Source organism: Mesoplodon bidens (assembly GCF_964165515.1).
Source record: "Mesoplodon bidens genome assembly, chromosome: 19".
Lineage (NCBI taxonomy): Eukaryota > Metazoa > Chordata > Mammalia > Artiodactyla > Ziphiidae > Mesoplodon > Mesoplodon bidens.
In genome coordinates, this window is record NC_138179.1 from 49,764,999 (window position 1) to 49,787,092 (window position 22,094).

At 42.0% G+C, this 22,094-nt stretch overlaps 1 protein-coding gene across 6 annotated transcripts in view; it reads left to right on the forward strand.

Annotated features, from left to right (window-relative positions):
* Nucleotides 1–19,289, forward strand: part of GPATCH8 (G-patch domain containing 8) — a 101,817-nt gene extending 82,528 nt beyond the window's left edge. For all 6 annotated transcript variants that reach the window (XM_081220640.1, XM_081220643.1, XM_081220641.1 and 3 more), the window contains 2 exons: nucleotides 9,053–9,183; nucleotides 13,107–19,289. In XM_081220640.1, coding sequence (XP_081076766.1) covers nucleotides 9,053–9,183; nucleotides 13,107–17,010 — 4,035 coding nt within the window. In that variant the 3' untranslated portion in view covers nucleotides 17,011–19,289. The remainder of the gene's footprint in view (nucleotides 1–9,052; nucleotides 9,184–13,106) is intronic.
* The last annotated feature ends 2,805 nt before the right edge of the window (nucleotides 19,290–22,094 follow it).

The following is a 22,094-nucleotide window of genomic DNA, read 5'->3' on the forward strand; positions in this document are numbered from 1 at the left end:
ATATTCTCTTTCCCAGAGGTAAATTTGTAGCAGCACAGTAGTCGGTGCCTTATTTTAATGCTGGTGTGTTTTGATTTTGCTTTTGCTTTTGCTTTCTTGGTGCCTTATTACCCGCTCAGGATTCTTCCAGTCTTACTCTCTTTTATTTGTGCCACTAAGGGGCTCTCCTCACTAGCCTCCAGTACATAAACTAGAGATGACAAATTGTCCCACAGATGTACAATTGACCCTTGAACACACGGGGGTTAGTGGTACCAACCCTTCCATTCAGTCGAAAATCTGTGTATGATTTATAGTTGGCCCTCCATATCTGAGGTTCCTCCCTATCTGTGGTTCCATATCTGTGGATTCAACCAACCCCAGATCATATAGTACTATAGTATTTACTATTGAAAAAAATCCACATATCAGTGGATCTGCACAATTCAAACTCATGTTATTCAGGGGTCAGCTGTATTTTGCCTGGTCTTTGTGGTGTCAGTTTTTTTCTCCTTTAATTTCAGTTGGTTCCCAACTTTTTAAAATGAGATATTATATCATTCAGGCTTTGGCTTATCTTGAAATATTGAAACATCTGAGAACATTAGGCCTGCATATCAACATAACAGTTGGGTAAAGCTGATTAGTTGCCTTCTCTTTAGAAAGGCATGTTCTCATTCTCCAATTAGATATGGTTTCCACTTCATCTTTCTCTTACATCAGCCTGTGAGACTCATTACATTACCTACCAAATCCCTCTAAACATTTGAATTTGTGACCCAGGGCTGTACCTTTCCTTCTTTTCCACACAGGCTCCCACAGGTTCTCATTGACACTAGGGAAGTAGCACATTGAAAAGATGCCTTCTTATTCCTCCTTAGTGTTGGGTACAACTTCCTTGCAATTTCAAAACCATCTGTGGTAGTCCAATCCAATATCAAAATCTGGTACTGTAAAGCAGCTTTGAGAAATTCCTTCAACTTGTACAGAGAATCAGTATCTCCATCAGAGGAAAGAATGCTTTCAGCCTGCCTCTTCTTTTTGCTAAGATGGCTTCAGTATGAAAACCCCCGTACTTCAGTACATTTTTTAAAAAAAGAAATACGAAGGTCTGTTTTAGCTGTAAAAGTAGTGGTTTCCTGAGCTTTATAAATGACTGAACTAAAACAAATCAAGCCTGTAGCACCCATTAGTGATTTCTCTATTCTGAATTGTACAGAATAGAATCTATAACTACTACATGGTCTAGTTAACTGTCTAAACTTTGTCTAATACTTCTAAATTGAAGTATTTTCTGAGAAATTCTTTGGTGATAGAAGGAATGATCATTTTTGGACTTCACATGAACTTCATTCAAGTTTGGACTACTTTGCACTTGAAGTTTCACTATTGACTGGTCAGATTTTTTTGCCTCTCGATGCATTTGATCCTCTGTATGCTTGGCACATGTAACATCAGGACAGTAAGCACACCAAAGCCAATTGAACCTCTGGGAAGCCACTGCAGATCTGATGAAATGTAACTATTCCTTTTTCAGTGCAACTTTGATATTCAGTGCAGGTGTTGTTGGGGGGCAGCGCAGAAGTAAAAACAAAATTAAAAAGGCAAGGGGAGAAAAGATAATTCTAGGGCTAAAATAAAAAGAAAAGGACCTTTCTAAGAAGTGAAATCACTAAGATCAGATACCAGTGAAGGTATTTCATAGGTGCTGTGTATTTTGGGTGCTTATAGAACATTTATACTTAGAAAACCATAAATTGATTATTGTAAAGATGTGAAATAGGTTAGGAAAATCATAAAGTATTTATGAATCCCAAAGCTTCATAAATGTTGACTTAAATAGCACAGTTCACTTCTGAAGAGATTATTCTTTGAGAAGCAAAAGCAAGTGTGAAGAGAGGAATGTATCTCAGAATTAAAGCATATTGTAGTTGTATTTTAATAACCTGTATCAGAGAGGTGAAAGTTTTAGGTTCAGTGATATTTTGTACCACTGTGTATGCCATTTTCTTTGGGACTGTTTTGTCTAATAAGAGAATTGACATCATTTGGCCAGTCTTCCAACAACTGAGCATGATTCGAGCCTTTTCACCTGTTAAATCTTATAACTCACCACCTCTGCTTTTGTTGAGAATAGATTCCTTACACCCTGCTATCACAACCTAGTTAACCTTGGAAAACTCTGCATCTGTTTAGGGAAGCTGTCTGCTTTTTGAGCCGAGGTCACCCTAAACAGACCCTTTGGGAGATAAGGTTGCTGGTAAACCCTGTATTCTCATACTATGTATTTCTAACTCTGTTCTTTATTTTGGCACACAATTCCAAAGTGAATAAAAATGATTCTACCTTATTTATGTTTTGTAGCTTTCAACTGGTTTTCTGCTTCTGTACACATGCATTCATCACAGTGATGCACTGTGGCAGAGATTCTGGGATGAGGCTGTATGTTCTATTGTAGTCTGAAAAGTTAAAGCAACTTAAGGAATAATGATAAGTTTGTGAGCGACAGTACTGAAAAGAGAACTCTGAATTGGATGCTGCTGTTCCATTTGCTTTGGACCTAAGCAACTCTTAGGAATTATGCTCCTTCAGATTTTACCTAGAGGGCAAATCTTCGCCTCCAGATATGATCTCTAGAGGATTATGTAGATATACTTAAAACTTGTTATCCACAAAACCACAGTGGTATACCATTTCACACCTACTCCAATGGCTAAAATGAAAAAGACACAGTAAGTGCCGGAGAAGATATGGAGAAATTGGAACTCTCCTACACTGCTAGTGGGGTTGTAAAGTGGCGCGGCCCCTCTGGAAAACAGTTTGACAGTTCCTCAAAATGTTAAATATAGAGCTACCACATGACCAACACATACTTAAGAGAAATGAAAATATGTCCACACAAAAACTTGTACAAGATTGTTCACAGCAGCACTATTCATCATAGCCAAAAAGTGGAAACAACCGAAATATCCATCAACTGATGGATAGATATACAAAATGTGGTACAGCTATACAATGGAATGTTATTCAGCAGTAAAATAGAATGACTTACTGATAAATACAATATGCACGAATCTTGAAAATATTATGCTAAGTGGAAGAAGCCAGTCACAAAAGACCCTTATGTTGTATGATTTTATTTATATGAAAAGTTTAGAATGAGCAAATCTATGGATAATATAGTTCAGGTTTCCAGGGACTGGGTAGAAAGGGGCAATGAGGAATGAATGCTAATGGATGGGTTTTCCTTGGGGGATAATGGAAATATTCTAAAATCAGATAGTGCTGATGGTTGCACAACTCTGAGAATATGCTAAACCCACTAAATTTTACACTTTAAATGGGTGAATTTTATGATATATGAATTACATATCAATAAAATTATTTTTAAAAACTTCATTATCAAACTTAAATTTTGGTAGTGATGATGGTGACTTCATATATTGAATACATGGGGTGTGTGTGTGTGTGTATGTGAAAAATACCTTAAAGCAGTATACACCTGGTGCTATTAAAGAATATAACATACTTTTAAGGCTTTTTGCTGTATTTCTGAACATAAAGCAAATATAAGAGTGATTTTATGACATTAATTTGATATTAACCAAATGATATTAAGTCATTGTGTTTCAGAGTAATTGGGCACAAATGGTATTGCCATAAATGACTCTTAGAACTACTGTTACCTAGCCAAAAGAATGTATACTTCTCTTTTTCCCCTCTGATTTTTTTCAGTATCTATAATCATCATTAGTGTTTAGTTTTCTCTGTTACCAAACATTTGGTTTTCTCTGTTACTGAATAAAACGGATTTTCATCACTTACTGATATGCATGTGCTAAAAGAAGAATTTACACCTCAATGCCCAGTAACTTGGATTTCCTTAACCTTTCAACTATAATCTTTTTTCTGTGAGTAGTTTAACGCTGAGGCTTTCTGTGTTCTCTACTGGTCTTTTCCCTCCCTCATCACATGGCGATGTTCTGGCTGGTCTCATCCAGAGGCATCAAACACTGAGACTTGAAGTGGGTAACCTGGCCAAGCAACTACAGCATGACTACTCCAGTTTTGGAGGGGAAAGGAATTCCTCATTAACGTTATGTCATTGGAGAGAGGCAGGAAACAGTGGGAAGAAGAGGCTGTGGATTTTGGGTTATGTGGGGTTGTTGACATAATGGAAAGGGAGTAGCTGAGTTCAGAAAGGGCTGGATCATGTTTAGGCAGAAAAACAGATCGAGGTGCAAGCAACCACTGCTTCTTTGATCACCATTTTCCATGTCTGTTCGTAACCAACAAATAATACATAAAAGTATGTATGGAACCCCTTTCCCAATAACTGATTTTAAAACTGAAACCAGTTTGATAAATGTTTATTGAACATCTCTTTTGTGCCATAGACAATGGTGTGTGCATTGCAGGGTTAGTTGTAAAGGAAAACTGAGAACAATCTCTGGGAGAGTGAGATTGCTATCTGGTGAGAAAAACAAATCACAGATAATCTGACCCTGAAGAGACAGAATTAGGTTTCTCTTTAGAATTGAGTAAATATTAGAACATAGGATTTTTAGTGGCAATAGAAAATACCCTCTGCCTATTTTCTGGTGCCTGAAATTCCCTTCACATGGAAACAATGTTTTTATTCTTTAAATTGCAATAATAGATTTAAAATACTTGAGAAAGATAATAGATTTATTCCTAGTAAAGTATACTCAATCAAATATAAGCTTCTAACATCAAATTTTATTGTGATTCAAGAGAGGAGAGTAGCATCAAAAGATATAAGAGTATTTTATTAGACTGAGATCCTTGTTATCTTTCGTTGATAGGGAAAACTGTCTCATTCATTCCCAGCTCAAACACAGTGCCACTTCTTGCTCTTGACACTCCACATTATTGATAATGTGGACAAATATATCACCTGCACTGAAAACCTGGTAAGATTTACCAGATTCTCCTTTCTCTGGTTTAATTTGTTTGCAGATGGATAGTGGAGCAGGATTTTGTGTCTGGAGTAGACATTTTTCTGCCAACACAGTGCTGTTTAGCTGGTTTTAAGAACTAGAATGTCATTTACATTTGAAGTGGTCTTTAGCCCAACTGTGGATGGGTATTTCAAGTGCTGGGTTATTTGTTAAGTTCTTCGCTCTACTGGTCTTCTGGGAAATTTAATAGAAACCCCAGCTACCATGTGAGTGCAAATCAGTGAGAAATTATGTTCTCTGCCACAAATGTATACTTTTTTGGAAATATGCTATTCGTTTTTTCAGGAAAACAAGATCTTCAAACCCTTTCATTATGAATGGGGTTTGGTCTCCTTTCCCTTGAATCAAATATTTTTCAGCTAAAAATGTTATGTGCCTTAAATTTATATTAATAAATAAGCAAATTTATTAGTAACTCTTCAGAAAGCATACTTTATAATTTTCAGAGATAAGGACATAGTAGCTTTGGAGTCACCTTAAATGATTAATTAGATCCATTCAGATTAGACTGTGTGCTAGTTTGGAGTCTAACTTGAATTTGTGTGTACAGTATGGAATTTGCTCAGCCTTTGAAAGTAGTTTTTGGATTGCTGACTCATCTGTACTTTTTGGTCTCCTTACTTGAACTCTGTCTCTTCTCTGACAGTCAGTTATGTTGCTCCTCTATTCTTGCCTTGAAAAAGCTATCTAAAGTTGAGTTCCTCTTCAGAATTTAAGTGGAAAGTAAAAAGTACAGGTCACACACAGAGAGAATTTCATACGGGTGTTCAGTGGCATATGAGCCAAGCTTGGTAGCCTTTTGGAATAAAATAGGCAACTGGAAAATCTGATTCTGAATTGAGGGCCTTGTACCTTTATGAAAATTACTTTTTAGATGGGAAATTGAGAATTTTCTGGTCAGTATCTTTTTTACCATTGGCCCAATTCTGTTCAGGAGTAAGGGGTTTAAATTTTTAGGCTTTTTGGTTCTCTAAGGAATGAGACTTCCGGGAATTCCCTCATGATCCAGTGGCTAGGACTTGATGTTTTCACTACCAGTGCCTGGGTTCAGTCCCTGGTTGGGGAACTAAGATCCTGAATGCCACGCAGCGTGGCCAAAAAAAAAAAAGAGACTTCCTTACTGTATGAGAGTAATAACTAGGAAAACCATTATTTAGCTTGAATATGTCCCTAGTAAATATTGATACATGAAAATATTTCATATCAAACTTTCCTACAGGTGGTAACGAGGATTTGTCAAAAATCAAGGATCCAGTGTTTAAGCCAAATTATTCACCAGCCATTTACCAGATGAGTTCTGTAGCCTTGGCGCTGTAAGGGTTGATTATAAAGATAAGCCATAGTCCCTGCCCCAAATAAAGGGGAAGGGGCAGTATTGAACAGTTTGGACATACTAAATGCTTTACTTGTATTTATTTTGACACTTAGTCTCGTAAATCTATTGCTAGATAGCCCTGTTTTTCTAATGAGGAAATTGCAGCTCAGAGAGGTGAAACCACTTGGCCAGTAATTAATGGATTTGAACCCAAGTCTTTCTCACTCTGAAATTTTACACAAACTGCCCTTCTGAAAGACAGGAATAAGTATAGTCAGGCTAAATATGATGATTGCTAGATCACTGCTATAACAAAGTGTTATTAATAAGACAGTTCACAAAGAAGAAAAATCCTATCTTATGTGAGGGATCAGTAGAGACTTTGTGAGGGGAATTTAGTTTGACCCTGAGAAGAAAAGAGAGTTTTGGAGTTAAGAATCCATTTTTATCATCAGAACACCCTTATCTGAGAGAGACCCCAAATATACATTTTGGGTTTGGGAGAGTTGCCAAGCCCTGTCTTTAAGGTTTGGGTTAGAATTCTAGGGTTCCCAATTCTATTTTTAAGACCTCAGTCTTAACTATAAAATTTGTAAAGGTGATACAGGAGTGTTTGCTACACCCTATATAGGACCACGACTTGAACTTGTTTTATTGACATCATCCCATTTTCTTCCCTCCCTACCTTTAATTATATTGTGGTGGGAATTTGAGATAGGGTGTCTTCAGGCTGATGTGGAAATAGTTCTATCCCTTCAACTTCAAGTTTGTACCAGGTGGCTGCTGAATGATTGGAAATCATTGACTTAGCTTGGAGACTCCAGACTTTGATAAAATGCTCATTCTTTTAGGCAGTGTCCTGTAGTTTGGGGAATAACTCCTAAAAGTATAAGAGGGAAGGGAATGACTGGGCATGGAGAGATTTTCCAGGCTTATGAGGTGGCTAGAGAAAAGACAGCAGAAATGAGAAGAACATATTCTATTTAAATCTTGGCTAGAGAGCCTGTTAAGTGTTTGGGGCAGGAAAAAACTAGGTTTGTGGCCTAAAATAATCATACAATAGTCCTGATAGGCTCTTCCTCTCTGCCCCATTCTCCTTGGAAGGAGGAAATTGGAGTTCATATTTATTTAAAATAGTTGCTCCTCCATCTTGAAGTGATTTTTATAAAAATCTTAATTCTGAGCAGCCAGCCTCAGTAAAACAATTTTGCCATCTCTTGGTTACTTGAACGCCCCCAAAATAAAGGTAAATGAAAATAAGACTAACTGCTTTTAGACCACAGTGGTCTTTCCTAAAGTTCTGTAACCATTTTTCCTAAAGGAATGGAGATGGTTCCATTTATCTAGAAGGGATTATTACTGTGTCATTCTGTGTGTATGTACACATACATGTTTTGTATAGGTGCTTCCCTTCTCCCCAACCATTTTAGAGTTGATGGCTTTATCCCTGATTGTTCAGTATAATAGTTTGCACATTCACTAAGAGAGCTTGTGTAGTAATGCTTGCTTTATTTTTTTTTTCTCTTCCATTCTTGTTTTATTTTTTACTTTTTTTTCTCTTTGTGATGTGACATTTTCAGCTGATGTATTGAAAGCAAATCCTTCTAATTTGGGAGCCCAGATCACAAGAGTGAGTTTTTCTACTAGTGTCTTTAGCTGTGTATCTTTTTTTGTGTGTGTCTTTCTACCCTTTTCCCCTCCCAATTGAAAAAGATTCAAAACACATTTCATAAATATTAGATAAGAAAATTCCTCTGTCTGTTGAACATCATGCCTTTCAAACAAAGCAATGTCCACTTTATGTTGGGTCAGATTCCTTTTCCCAATGCTATTGTAAAAGCATAGGTTAATATATGTGTTTTGGTTTGTTTGCTTTTATATTATCTAGTATGTTGAAAATAATTTTAGTTATGTCTTCATTGCAGATAGATATGTCTGGAGTCTGTCATCAGTGTGTCATAACATTGTTGTTTTTGTTTTGTTTTAAGGAAAATTATATATAATAGCTTCTGAGAATAAAAGACCCATTCTTTTATCAGGATTTTAAGTAATACTTTGACTTGTCTCTACTCTCCCATCTCATTCCCTGGATGTTCCTCTCAGGGCCATGAAGGAATGAAAAGCCACACATATTACTCTCTAATTTCAGCAGACTGACCAGATGAAAGTGGTCAGACTGGTGAGCTCTGAACATGCAAGCATTGGAAGATGGTTGGTTTGATTAGTTAGCAAGAAAACGGTTCATGATGAAAAGAATAGCACCTTTTTATGGTGAAATAAAAGTATGCTTTCTATTAGTCTGAATGATTCAGATAACCTCCCCATGTAAGCTGTACATTGCTTTTTAAGACCTTACACCTGGGTAATTTTCTATACTAGCTTAACCCCTTTCTGTTCTCTTTGGCTTGTGTTATTACAATTTAACTCATGTTCTATTTGTCTAGTTTTGCATCCTGGAAGAGCAGGTGATTAAATAGTCCCTTTTCTTTTCTCCTAGTGTTCTTTTCTCCTAATGTTGCTTGTTGCTTCTGAAATTATTTAATTTTGCCCAATAAAGCAAATGGTATGCTGTCCTAATTATGAATGCAGATACTCCAAGTGCTTTACCCAAAGTAATCAGCCATTGTGTTTTCAATTACCATAAGAGAGGATAACAGTGTATTCTACACTAGCGCTATAACCATTGATTATGGGTAAATATTCTGAAAGCCTTGCTTTCAGGATCCCCAAGTTATTCTAAATCACCCACTCCCTGTTCCTTTCTTTTGTTACCCAGAGATTGAAAGATCTCAAGCAGAGAGAGTTTGCTCGAAATGTCTCTTCAAGATCCCGCAAAGATGAGAAGAAGCAAGAGAAAGCCCTACGGCGGCTCCACGAGTTGGCAGAGCAAAGAAAACAAGCTGAATGGTGAGGACATTTTCTCTCCGAGGATTCTACCAATAATTATAACCCTTAAGATTTAAGAATTATAATCCTTTTTTTAAAAATTGAGGTATAATTGACATATAATCCTTCAGTTTTTAATAGATCCTTCTTTCAAACTAAAAGCATATCTATACTTGGAGTATAACATATTGATTAAGAATATGCACTCCTGAGGCCGTATCCTATGATCTTTGTGACCTTAGTTATCTGAGCTCTTTGCCTCAGTTTCCTTATCTGTAAGATGAAATGATAACAATTTATTTCTTGTAGTTGTTGTGAGAAGTCATTAAGTTGTTATATCAAAGTGCTTATAAAAGAGTTCCTAGCACATAGAAGATGGTCAGTAAATCAGTAAATTATGCAACAATTATTATTCCCATTCTCCAACTTTTTTTTTCTTTTCTTTTCTTTTTTTTTTTTGACTGCCCTGCACGGCTTGTGGGATGTCAGTTCCCTGACCAGGGATTGAACCCTGGGCCACGGCAGTGAAAGCGCCAAATCTTAACCACTAGACCAGGGAATTCCCCTCCAGTATTATTCTTATGTAGAAAAGCATATACATCACAATATTCTACTGGGGCACAGATTCAAGTGTTGTAACTGCCTTTTAAGTACTATAGAGTAGAGTTAGTACTAAACATTAAAACCTAGGAAATTCTATCCATTTATTTCTCTGCAGATTCCTGCCTTCTTGAGTGTTGTTTTTAATGTTCCTTCATGGTTCTTGATGATAAATTTGGGGCTGGTGTTTAGCCTTAGGTGGAATTTATCCCACCTAGGGCTGAATTTCCAAGCGACTAGACTTTGGGGACCCAGTCTTTGAGCATCTGAGAATTCATGAGGTATGTGCCTCAATCCAAAGGACTTACATCCCTATGTATGTTTTTAATGGCTGGCCAGTAACAAAGGAGGAACTGGCTACAGTGGAAGGAGAAACTGTGATTGTGGCTTTTAAAACTTTACAGCCAAGTTGGGGCCAGAGTTTCCAAGATCATAGACTTTCTGGATTTTTGTCTCTGGATCCTTTTACTTATTTAATTCTCTTGTGTTTTGGAGGAAGGAGGAAGGGAAAGAACACATATAGTGTAAGTTTTAAAACAGAATTAACCCATGAGCTCTAATGTTGAGTTAAAATGCCTATTAAACTGGTTCTGATTCCTTCTTTGGCAGCTCTTTATGTAATAAACACATTCCTCTTGGAAGGGTACCTCCTTAAAAATATATATACTACCTCAGACTTCCCTGGTGGCACAGTGGTTTAGAATCCTCCTGCCAATGCAGGGGACACGGGTTCGAGCCCTGGTCCAGGAGGATCCCACAAGCCGTGGAGCAACGAAGCCCGTGTGCCACAACTACTGAAGCCCGTGTGCCACAACTACTGAGCCTGCGCTCTAGAGCCCATGAACCACAACTACTGAAGCCCGCCCACCTAGAGCCTGTGCTCCGCAACAAGAGAAGCCACCGCAGTGAGAAGCCTGCGCACCACAACGAAGAGTAGCCCCCCTCGCCGCAACCAGAGGAAAGCCCTTGCACTGCGATGAAGACCCAATGCAGCCAAAAATAAATAAATAAATTTATTTATTTAAAAAATAAAATATTAAAAATATATATACCAGACGACTTTCTAGTTCTGGACATATTTTATTTTATTTTTATTTGTTTATTATAAATTTATTTTATTTTTGGCTGCATTGGGTCTTCATTGCGCGTGGGCTTTCTCTAGTTGCGGCGAGTGGGGGCTACTCTTCAATCGGTGTGCGGGCTTCTCACTGCAGTGGCTTCTCTTGTTGCAGAGCATGGGCTCTAGGCACGCGGGCTTCAGTAGCTGTGGCGCGAGGGCTCAGTAGTTGTGGCTTGCAGGCTCTAGAGTGCAGGCTCAGTAGTTGTGGCGCACGGGCTTAGTTGTTCCGCAGCATGTGGGATCTTCCCGGACCAGGGCTGCTCGAACCATGTCTCCTGCATTGGCAGGTGGATTCTTAACCACTGCACCACCAGGGAAGCCCTGGGACATATTCTAATACGTGTTTGTCTTCAGTAGTGAATGTTTTATTATTTATTTATTTATTTTTGGCCGCGCTGTGCAGCATTAGTTCTGTTTTAGAAATAAACAGTTAAAAGATGACCAAGTAATCTCTTGGGAGAATAAAAGAAGGTTTTGACCCATCATCAGGTCTTTCATTGTCCTAGGAGTAATGCATGACCCCATAGTGTTATTGAAGTAGCGTGGCAAAGACTAAGCAAAAGGTCAAAATAAATTTTTTTAAATTCAATTTGAGGGTTTCTTTGCCATGGGATAGGTTTTGTGACACTGAGAGTATCTCTTGCTACCCAAATCTTGTGGGTTCCATCCTTCAATAACAAGAGTTCAGATAGCAAAGGGGATACCATATTATCCAAATATATTTGGTCCCTGAGTTTAGGGCAGCTAGTAGCTAGGGTTTAGATTAAAAAGACTTCATCCAAATAATTCTCTTCAGTTCTTGAGTTTGGCTTGAGAGATACCTGTATAATCCCCACACTGTAAAAATTTCAGACGTGACAGGAGTTTAAAACACTGGCTTGGAGGTTCCTTCGTGCTCCTGTTTTCAAAGCTGAGAAGGTCCTTGGTAGAATTATGATCATTGAATGGAATGCCCAGAAAGTATCACAAAACCAAAGCTAATGCTTGGGCATGGTGCCAGGAGATAGGCATAGGCTCTTAGTTTCTATAACAGACATACTAACCTAACCACAAACCATCATAGTGTAGCACAGTGGAGGTTTCTGACTGTGTTCAACTCAGGGAATAGGCACATTTTTGTTGTTGTTGTTTGTTTGTTTGTTTGTTTGCGGTACGCGGGCCTCTCACTGTTGTGGCCTCTCCTGTTGCGGAGCACAGGCTCCGGACGCACAGGCTCAGCGCCCATGGGTCATGGGCCTAGCCGCTCTGCGGCATGTGGGATCTTCCCAGACCGGCGCACGAACCCGTGTCCCCTGCATCGGCAGGTGGACTCTCAACCACTGCACCACCAGGGAAGCCCTAGGCACGTTTTTAAAAATTGAAATTTGAAAGCACAGAAGAAATTGAGGGGGTTTTTTTGTTTTGTTTTGTTTTGTTTTTTAGCTGTATGAAATACAGTTGATCCTTGAACAACGTGGAGGTTAGGGGTGCCAGTGACCCCCAGCCCCCACACACATTCACACATCCACACAGTCAAAAATCTGTGTATAACTTTGTAGTCAACCCTCCGTACTTCCACATCCATGGATTCAACCAACCGCAGATTGTGTGATATGTATTTATTGAAAAAAAATCTGTGCATAAATGGATCCTCGCAGTTCAAACCTGCAAACCTGTATTCAAGGGTGAACTGTGCACCCTTTGTGAATAGTTGTTCAGCCATATGTTTGATAACGTACTAATGGGTAGGATGATACAATAAGAATTGAGAATGGATACAGGACAGGTGGGCTGTACCAGACGGTAATGATAGTGTATTTGAATTGAGAGGTAAACCTCAGTTTTTATATTTTAGACAGCTAAGGAAGAAACAGCAGTAACTGACTATCCTTGCGAATGTCGCTTGGTAGATTAGTAGTGTGAGACTTTGTCTAACCTCACTGAGGAAGTTCCTTTTGTTAGCACAGGGCTGGGGAATGACCACCACTCAGTGTCTTTAAGATCTGCCTGTGATGAATGGTGAAGCATAGGGATTAGTATCATATAAGAAGTATGAGGGACTTCCCTGGTGGTCCAGTGGTTAAGACTCCATGCTTCCTCTGCAGTGGGTACAGATTTGATCCCTGGTTGGGGAACTAAGATCCTACATGCTGCGTGGGGAGGCCAAAAAAAAAAAAAAAAAGAAGTATGAAATGTTCCCTAAACCTCTTTTTTTTGTTTTTCATTTTTCTAAACCATTGTGTAGTGCACCTGGAAGTGGTCCCATGTTCAGACCAACCACAGTGGCTGTAGATGAAGAAGGTGGAGATGATGATAAAGAAGAATCAGCGACAAACAGTGGCACAAGTGCCACTGCCACTTGTGGCCTGGGATCTGAATTCTCCACAGATAAAGGAGGCCCTTTCACTGCAGTACAAATCACTAATACCACTGGACTGGCACAGTCTCCTGGGCTAGCCTCTCAAGGCGTCAGCTTTGGCATTAAGAATAATCTGGGGACCCCATTGCAAAAATTGGGAGTGTCATTTTCCTTTGCCAAGAAGGCTCCTGTCAAACTCGAATCAATAGCATCAGTTTTCAAGGACCATGCAGAGGAAGGGACCTCTGAAGATGGAACAAAAGCTGATGAGAAGGGTACAGACCAAGGACTGCAGAAGGTGGGAGACTCCGATGGTAGCAGTAATCTCGATGGTAAAAAAGAGGATGAAGACCCTCAGGATGGAGGGTCCCTTGCCTCAACGTTATCTAAGTTAAAAAGAATGAAGCGAGAAGAAGGAGCTGGGGCTACAGAGCCAGAGTATTACCACTACATCCCCCCAGCACACTGCAAAGTAAAACCTAATTTTCCTTTCCTACTCTTTATGAGAGCCAGTGAACAAATGGAAGGTGATAATAGTACACACCCAAAGAATGCCCTAGACAGCAAAAAAAGTAGTTCTCCCAAGCCTAAAGGCTGCATCAAGGTGGCAGCAAGCCAAGGAGCAGAAAAGACAGTTGGTGAAGTCTCTGAACAGCAGATGGAAAGCAGTGTGGCTGAGCCCTCAGAGCCTGAAAGCAAAGCTGAGACAAAGAAGGCCTCAGGAGGGGATGTAAGTGAGCATAGTTTAGAGAGTCAGAGTCAGAAGGATTCAGAGATCCAAATGTGTGAGTCTAATCCTCCTAAAGAAATCTCTCAGGCCACTCCAGCAGGGAAAGAAAGCCAGGAGGGACCCAAACATCCTACTGGTCCCTTCTTTCCAGTTTTAAGCAAAGATGAAAGCACTGCCCTCCAGTGGCCATCAGAACTATTAATTTTCACGAAGGCAGAACCCTCCATTTCTTACAGTTGTAATCCTTTGTACTTTGACTTCAAGCTTTCAAGGAACAAAGATGCCAGAACTAAAGGGACAGAAAAACCAAAGGATATAGGAGGCTCCTCAAAGGACCATCTCCAAAGCCTTGATCCTAGTGAGCCAAATAAAAGCAAAGAGGAGGGAGAGAATGTAGAACATTCTTCAGGAGGCAGAATAGATGCACCTGCTTCAGGGTCTGCCTGTAGCAGCCTGAATAAGCAGGAGCCTGGGGGTAGCCATGGGTCAGAGACAGAAGACACAGGGAGAAGCCTTCCTAGCAAGAAAGAACGATCTGGGAAGTCCCACCGACACAAAAAGAAGAAGAAACATAAAAAATCCAGCAAACACAAACGGAAACACAAGCCTGACCCAGAAGAGAAAAGCTCTAAGGCAGAGTCTGGGGAGAAGTCTAAGAAGCGCAAGAAGCGAAAACGAAAGAAGAATAAGTCATCAGCCCCAGCAGATTCTGAACGGGGGCCCAAACCAGAACCCCCTGGTAGTGGTAGCCCTGCACCACCAAGAAGACGGCGGCAAGCCCAAGATGATTCCCAGCGGAGATCCATTCCAGCTGAAGAAGGGAGCAGTGGCAGGAAGGATGAAGGTGGAGGCAGCGGCAGCTCCCAAGATCATGGTGGGAGGAAACACAGAGGTGAACCTCCAGCTTCATCCTGCCAGCAGAGAGCCAGCAGCAAACGGAGCAGCCGATCTAGCCATCGAAGTCGACCCAGTAGTGGAGATGAGGATAGTGATGATGCTTCATCACGCCGGCTGCACCAGAAGTCTCCATCCCAGTACAGTGAGGAGGAGGAGGAGGAAGAGGAGGAAGAAGAGTCGGGCAGTGAGCATTCCCGTAGCCGCTCACGGTCTGGCCGGCACCATTCCTCTCGCCGTTCCTCCCGGCGTTCTTACTCAAGTAGCTCAGATGCTTCTTCAGACCAGAGCTGCTATAGTAGACAACACAGTTACTCTGATGACAGCTATAGTGACTATAGTGACCGATCACGAAGGCACTCCAAGCGCTCCCACGACTCTGATGACTCAGACTATACCAGTTCCAAGCACCGGTCCAAGCGGCACAAATATTCATCTTCTGATGACGACTATAGCCTCAGTTGCAGCCAGTCCCGAAGCCGATCTCGGAGTCATACTAGGGAGCGCTCAAGATCCAGGGGCCGCAGCCGCAGCAGCAGTTGTAGTCGCAGCCGGAGCAAACGGAGAAGCCGCAGCACCACAGCCCACAGCTGGCAGCGGAGTCGGAGCTATAGCCGGGACCGCAGCTGCAGCACCCGGAGCCCTTCTCAGAGATCAGGCTCCAGGAAGGGATCGTGGGGTCACGAGAGCCCTGAGGAGAGGCGTTCTGGTCGTCGAGACTTCATTCGCTCTAAAATCTACCGCTCCCAGTCTCCCCACTATTTCCGATCAGGCCGGGGAGAAGGTTCCGGGGAGAAGAAGAAAGAAGATGGCAGAGGAGATGATGGTAAAGGGATAGGCCCACCCTCCCAGAACAGCAACACTGGCCCAGGAAGAGGGTCAGAAGGTGACTGCAGCCCTGAAGACAAGAACTCTGTCACTGCCAAACTGCTACTGGAGAAGATCCAGTCAAGGAAAGTGGAGAGGAAACCCAGTGTGAGTGAGGAGGTGCTGGCCACCCCTAATAAAGCCGGGCTCAAGCTCAAGGACCCTCCACAAGGTTATTTTGGGCCCAAGCTCCCCCCTTCTCTTGGCAATAAGCCTGTCCTTCCACTGATAGGGAAGCTCCCAGCTACCCGAAAGCCCAACACCAAGAAATGTGAAGAGTCTGGCTTAGAAAGGGGGGAAGAGCAAGAGCAGTCAGAGACAGAAGAAGGGCCTCCAGGGAATAGTGATGCCCCATTTGGACATCAGTTCTCCTCAGAGGAAACAGCTGGCCCCTTATCAGACCCACCCCCAGAAGAGCCAAAGTCTGAAGAAGCTACTGCTGATCACCCTGTGGCTCCGTTAGGCACCCCAGTGCACTCTGACTGCTATCCTGGGGACCCATCCATCTCCCATAACTACCTCCCTGACCCCAGTGATGGGGACACCCTCGAGTCCCTGGATAGTGGCAGTCAGCCAGGCCCTGTGGAATCCAGCTTGCTGCCTATAGCATCAGACCTTGAGCACTTCCCCAGTTATGCACCTCCCAGTGGGGAGCCTAGTATTGAGTCAGCTGATGGGGTTGAGGATGCTTCCCTAGCCCCACTGGAAAGCCAGCCCATCACCTTCACTCCCGAGGAGATGGAGAAGTACAGCAAGCTCCAGCAGGCCGCACAGCAACACATCCAGCAGCAGCTTCTGGCCAAGCAAGTAAAGGCCTTTCCCGCCTCAGCTGCCCTAGCCCCAGCCACTCCAGCCTTGCAGCCCATCCACATTCAGCAGCCGGCCACAGCCTCTGCCACCTCCATCACAACTGTTCAGCATGCCATCCTACAACATCATGCCGCAGCAGCTGCTGCTGCCATTGGCATTCACCCCCACCCTCATCCCCAGCCACTTGCCCAAGTACATCATATTCCCCAGCCCCACCTGACCCCCATTTCCTTATCCCACCTCACTCACTCAATCATCCCTGGCCATCCTGCCACCTTTCTAGCTAGCCATCCCATCCATATCATTCCCGCCTCAGCCATCCATCCTGGGCCCTTTACCTTCCACCCTGTTCCACATGCTGCCCTCTACCCTACCCTACTTGCCCCCCGGCCTGCTGCAGCAGCTGCCACTGCCCTCCACCTTCACCCACTACTTCACCCCATCTTCTCAGGTCAGGACCTGCAGCACCCCCCCAGCCATGGAACATGAGTTGGGGGATAGGAGCCCAGGTAGGGCCAGGGAAGGTGACCCATAAATCTTCCCTTGGGGTGTTGAGCCATTAATACCAGCAAGTAGAAGCTGGAATGGGCAGTGTCTGACAGCCAAAGAATTGAGTTTTGGCTTGCAGGGGTGGTTTTAGATTTGAGGTTTGCTTTGGGTTTACTATCAGGGATTTTTTTCCCTTTTCCCCTTTCTGTTTGTCCCTCCCTCTCCTGTGTTTCTAAGCTTGGGAACACCAGTAAGTGCTACCCACCCCTCTTTGGCAACATTTCCAAACCGTTGAGTTTAGATACTCCCCTCCTCTCTCTATTTTCTATCCTCTGCACTTGTCTATAAATTTTAAAACATTTTCTTCCTCTCTGGCCGGCGGATTTTCCATCTGGTCCTGCCTTATCAGTGTCTTTGACCTTGGTGACCTTATTTATCCCGGGTGAAGTGGAAAGGGAGTCTGACCTGGAACCAGGTGCCACTCAGGCTGTCATTCGATCCACTTCCCACACAAAACAGCCACACATTTGGCACTGTTGTCCTCGTGTCCCTCATCCCAGAAGAGACATCTGCATATCCCAGAAAAGAAGATCCTATCATGAATAGAAGCTATGCGGAACATAGAGTCACCCATGTGCTTCCCCAGAGAGGAGCTCCTGTGTCTGAAGGGTGTATTTTCTTCTGTCATGTTGATGTTTCCTTCTTAATTTATAGGATTTTTTAATGTAAAAAATTGCACTGAACTCTATAAACGTAAATGCTGCTTTTTGTAGCTCATATAAAAAAGGTTCCATATTTGTAGTATACTGCAATAATATTTTTTACATCCAGCTCTTTAAGTGATCCTTGTTCTGGTGGCTTTGTGTAAATATGTTTGCCCTAGTTGAATTAAGAAACTTTAAAGGTTATAAAATGAAAACAAAAAAATAAAGTATTTGTTTTCTGCTAGATGCAAAAATGACTAAGCATGTATATTTTATCAAGCTCATGTATTTTTTGAAATTATGAACTATAAAATTGTTAAAACAGAAAGAGGAACATTGTTTAACATTCTTTGCAGAGACAAAATTTGCAGTAAGTGGTGCCCCCCAGCACTAGAATTTTTGAACTAATGGGCAGCAGTCAGCTGGGGGTGCCAGAGGGATACTCAGTTACGACAGAGTCTCCCTTACTTGCTTTGCTGTTTTATACAGAGAAACAGGTGTACCCCACAGAGGAGGAGAGAGATTCAAGAGCTTTATTCTCTGGAAGCAGTGAGATTCAGTATGATTGTCCTGGGGGATTCCTGGGTTTCAGGGGTGCCTGTCCCAGGCAGTCCATTTGCCTTCCTAGTACTTAGCCCCCTCTGACAAAATTTTTTAATGTGCCTTTTGGGATGGCTAGAAACTGAAGTAGAAGTAGACTGGAGGATGATAGAGTTGGGACAGTTTTTCCTCCTCCACTTACTGGGAGGTGAGCACATTTATAGATTCTGCAGATTGTTTTGCTTCATAGTTTCCATGCCTTCTACCCAGCTTAGTTTAAGCAGTAAAGATACCTTTTTTCTTTTCTCCCATGACACTTACCAGGGAAAGTACCACCTCAATTCCTCTTCCTCCTCTTCTTGCGTTTCACCCGGCTCTCAGACCTAGTTAATACACTGACCCAAAGGTGTTTATATTTTAGGTCTCATCTTCTTTGGTGTAGTTAGTACTTCCCTGTTTGGCATATCCCTACCTATTCCTGTGGCTAGAATTGGTTGGATGGTCACCTGACAGGAAAAACAAGCCCTTCTTAGGTGGGCCAGGGCTCTGTTCTGCCTTTCTTCTTCAATTTCCAAAAGAGAAAGGCTTTGAGTTTATGACAAGCAAGTGCTGGGCAAACAAGACTCTTGACTGAGCCTTCTGCCTGTTCAGTGCTCCTCATCTGATTCAGAAGCATCGCTTTTTTGATAACTAGCACTGGAAAATGAAATCATCTGTTTGAAGTGAAGGGACTCATTTTTCTTTGCTTTCAGCCCATGTAAATATTTAAATAATACAGTATTAACATTTTTGTGCTGCTTCCCATTAGCTTGTAGATTGAGCCATACTCTGGCTGCCTCTCTGCCTTCCTGGAGGCAGTTTCCTTTAATTTACAGAATAGTGATTTTAAAACTAAAAAAAAAAAAAAAAAAAAAAAAAAAAGAAATAACCTATCCTTACTTACAAGCATAACAGATTGTATTTAACTTTATCACATATGATGGAGATATATATGCTGTAAAATTAGGGAAAGGAACTTTCTAATAAACGAATGATTTGTGGAAACTTAGAGTCTGTTGTGATTGTTGCCCCATCCACTCAAGCGGGGAAGGGATGGAGGGAGTTACGGTTTACAAATAACATCTTGTTTGAAGTGATCATAGATTCTTATGAACCATATGATGTTTAGACTGTGCTTCTCAAAGCTCAGCCTGCCCAAGTAGAGGGGAAAGCTTATGCTGTGGGAGGAAGTAATGGTTAAGTTTCTCTCAGTCTTATGTAGGTGTCTTGGAATGTGCACCTCCTTTCCACCCTTCCCCAGATTCTTTTTTTTTTTTTTTTTTTGCCTTGCTGAGCGGCACGCGGAGTCTTAGTTCCGGGACCAAGGATTGAACCCGTGCCCCCTGCAGTGGCAGCGAGGAGTCATAACCACTGGACCACCAGGGAAGTCCCCCAGATTCTCTTCTATTTCTATCCTTTTGCTCATTTTAGATGTACAATCTGTGTGTAGTAGAATGTATGGCAAATAGGTGCTCACTAAATGTGTTTGGAATTTCTAGCTTTGATTTTTAGGATTTTGGATGGAATTCAGGGCAATGAGATGAGTCACCTGCCTGGCCTTTGCCCTCCAGATGGAGTTTTGTATACCAGAACCAGTCCTGAATTATTCTCCTCAACTGTTTAATACCACTACAGTGCTTGAGAGCTACCTGGTAAAAGGAAGTATGTCCTAATTGTTACTGAGAAGATAAAAGCCTCTGTCTACTCTTCTGTATGGAAAAGTCTCAAAAGACAGGGAAAGTTCAGCATCAAAAGCTAACCATAGATCTGTAGTGATAAATTAGTTTCCTCTCTTCCTCATCCTTTCAGGAAGGAACAGTACACGGTCTATTTCTTTCCTACTCTCATACGGCTGTGTTCTCCCCTTGACAAAAGAGAAGCTATTCAACTTGAACCTTGGGTTGGATGCTCAGATCTACTTCTCTAAAATAGAAAAATCCCTGCCCCAAAATAAAAGATGAAAATGAAAAGTGGGAATTCCCGGGAGGTCTAGTGTTTAGGACTCGGCGCTTTCACTGTGGTGGCCCAGGTTCAGTCCCTGGTCAGGGAACTAAAATCCCGCAAGCCACGTGGCACAGCCAAAATAAAGAAAATAAAAAGTGATTTTGTGAGCAGGCAAGGTGTCAGCGAAAGGTGCAGACACGTGTAGAGAGTATGCTGTGTGACGGTATGTGCAGCTGCCTGATTCCAGTAGGGGTTCTTCTATCTGCCTCAGCTGCCTGGGCTTGCAACATGGAAGTACTCCCTCTTCAACACCCTCAGTGACTAATTCAGGCCTTGTGAACCCCTTTCCATTCTTGTTTGCCAGGGATGCCTTCACCTCCCCCTTATCTCGTGTCCGAATTATTGCAGCATTTTCCTGGCTGGCCTCCCTGACTCTAGGATCTAAGTCCCTGTCCCATGTAAGCTTACTGGCTTTTCAGAATCAGAGTGCAGCTCATTTTGTACTCATTGCTTCCCAGTAAAATTGTAAGCTCTGAGAGGGAGGGACTGAGTCTTATACTTCCTTTTTTTCCCTTAATCCCTTAGAGTGTTTTATATAGAGTTGAACACAAACATTTTGATTATGTGTTCAAGAAAGATAAAAGCAAAGTAAAATACCATTAGTGACAGGATTATGCATCAGGATTTAGCAAGGAAACATCAAAGATGAAGATTTTTCTGTATATCCTCCACACTGCCAAGCTCAGTGCCAGGCACATAATAGAAGTTCAATAATTTTTGACTTTATGAAGCCATAGCGTTCATTGAGAAAATTCTAGGACTCAGGCTGATGGAAGGTGACAGCAATGTGTCAGCACTCCTCTGCCTACTATCAACCCAGCTCTGACCCCAAAGGAACACCCAACAAGGAATAGAATCTTTATTAAATACCAAACTCTCCCTTCCCAAATCTGATCCTACCTGTTTCCAATTTCAGGTAATGATACTACTGTCCTACCAGCCAGCCACCAAAGCTTTGAATCACTTTTGACACCTCCCTACTACACAAAGGAGAGAGCAGAGATTACACATCCAGTTACTGATGTAACTGGATGTGTAATCTCTGCTCTCTCCTTTGTTCCTGCCACCAGTACCCTGGTTCAGGCCTCATCACCTTTAACTGAGAGGATGGTAGATGCCACCTATCTGATCTTCCCACTAAGTCCTGCCTTTTCCAGTTCCTTCTATCCATAGGCAGCTACTGTAATCCAGACTGGTGCACAATTGACCATGTATCTTATTCCCTGACTTCAAAAGTCTTTATGATTCTCCATCTCCTATGTATTAAAGTTCAAATTCCTTAAGATATTCAAGGACCTCCGGTGATTAGACCCCAGCCTTCCATTCCACTCTCATGCCCCAGTCCTCCCCTTTAGACACCCGATGTTGACTACTTGCCTTTCTCTATAACTAACCTCTATGTCCTTCTGCTGCTCTCTTTGCTTATGTTATTTCCTATGTCTAAAAACCCCTTCATTTTCTTATTTCTTTATTGGCTGAGTTGGGTCTTAGTTGCGGCACTCCGGATCTTTCCTTGTGTCACTCAGGCTTCTCTCTAGCTGTGGTGTGTGGGCTCCAGAGCGTGTGGACTCTGTAGTTGTGGCCCACGTGGGCTCAGTAGTTGCGGCACTTGGGCTTAGTTGCCCCGCAGCATGTAGGATCTTAGTTCCCCAAGCAGGGATCGATCGAGCCGGCGTCCCCTGCATTGCAAGACGGATTCTTAACCACTGGACCACCAGGGAAGTCCCCCTCTTCATTCTCTGACAAAAGGCAACGTAGTGCAATGGTTAAGAACATGAATTCAGGCACGAATGTCTT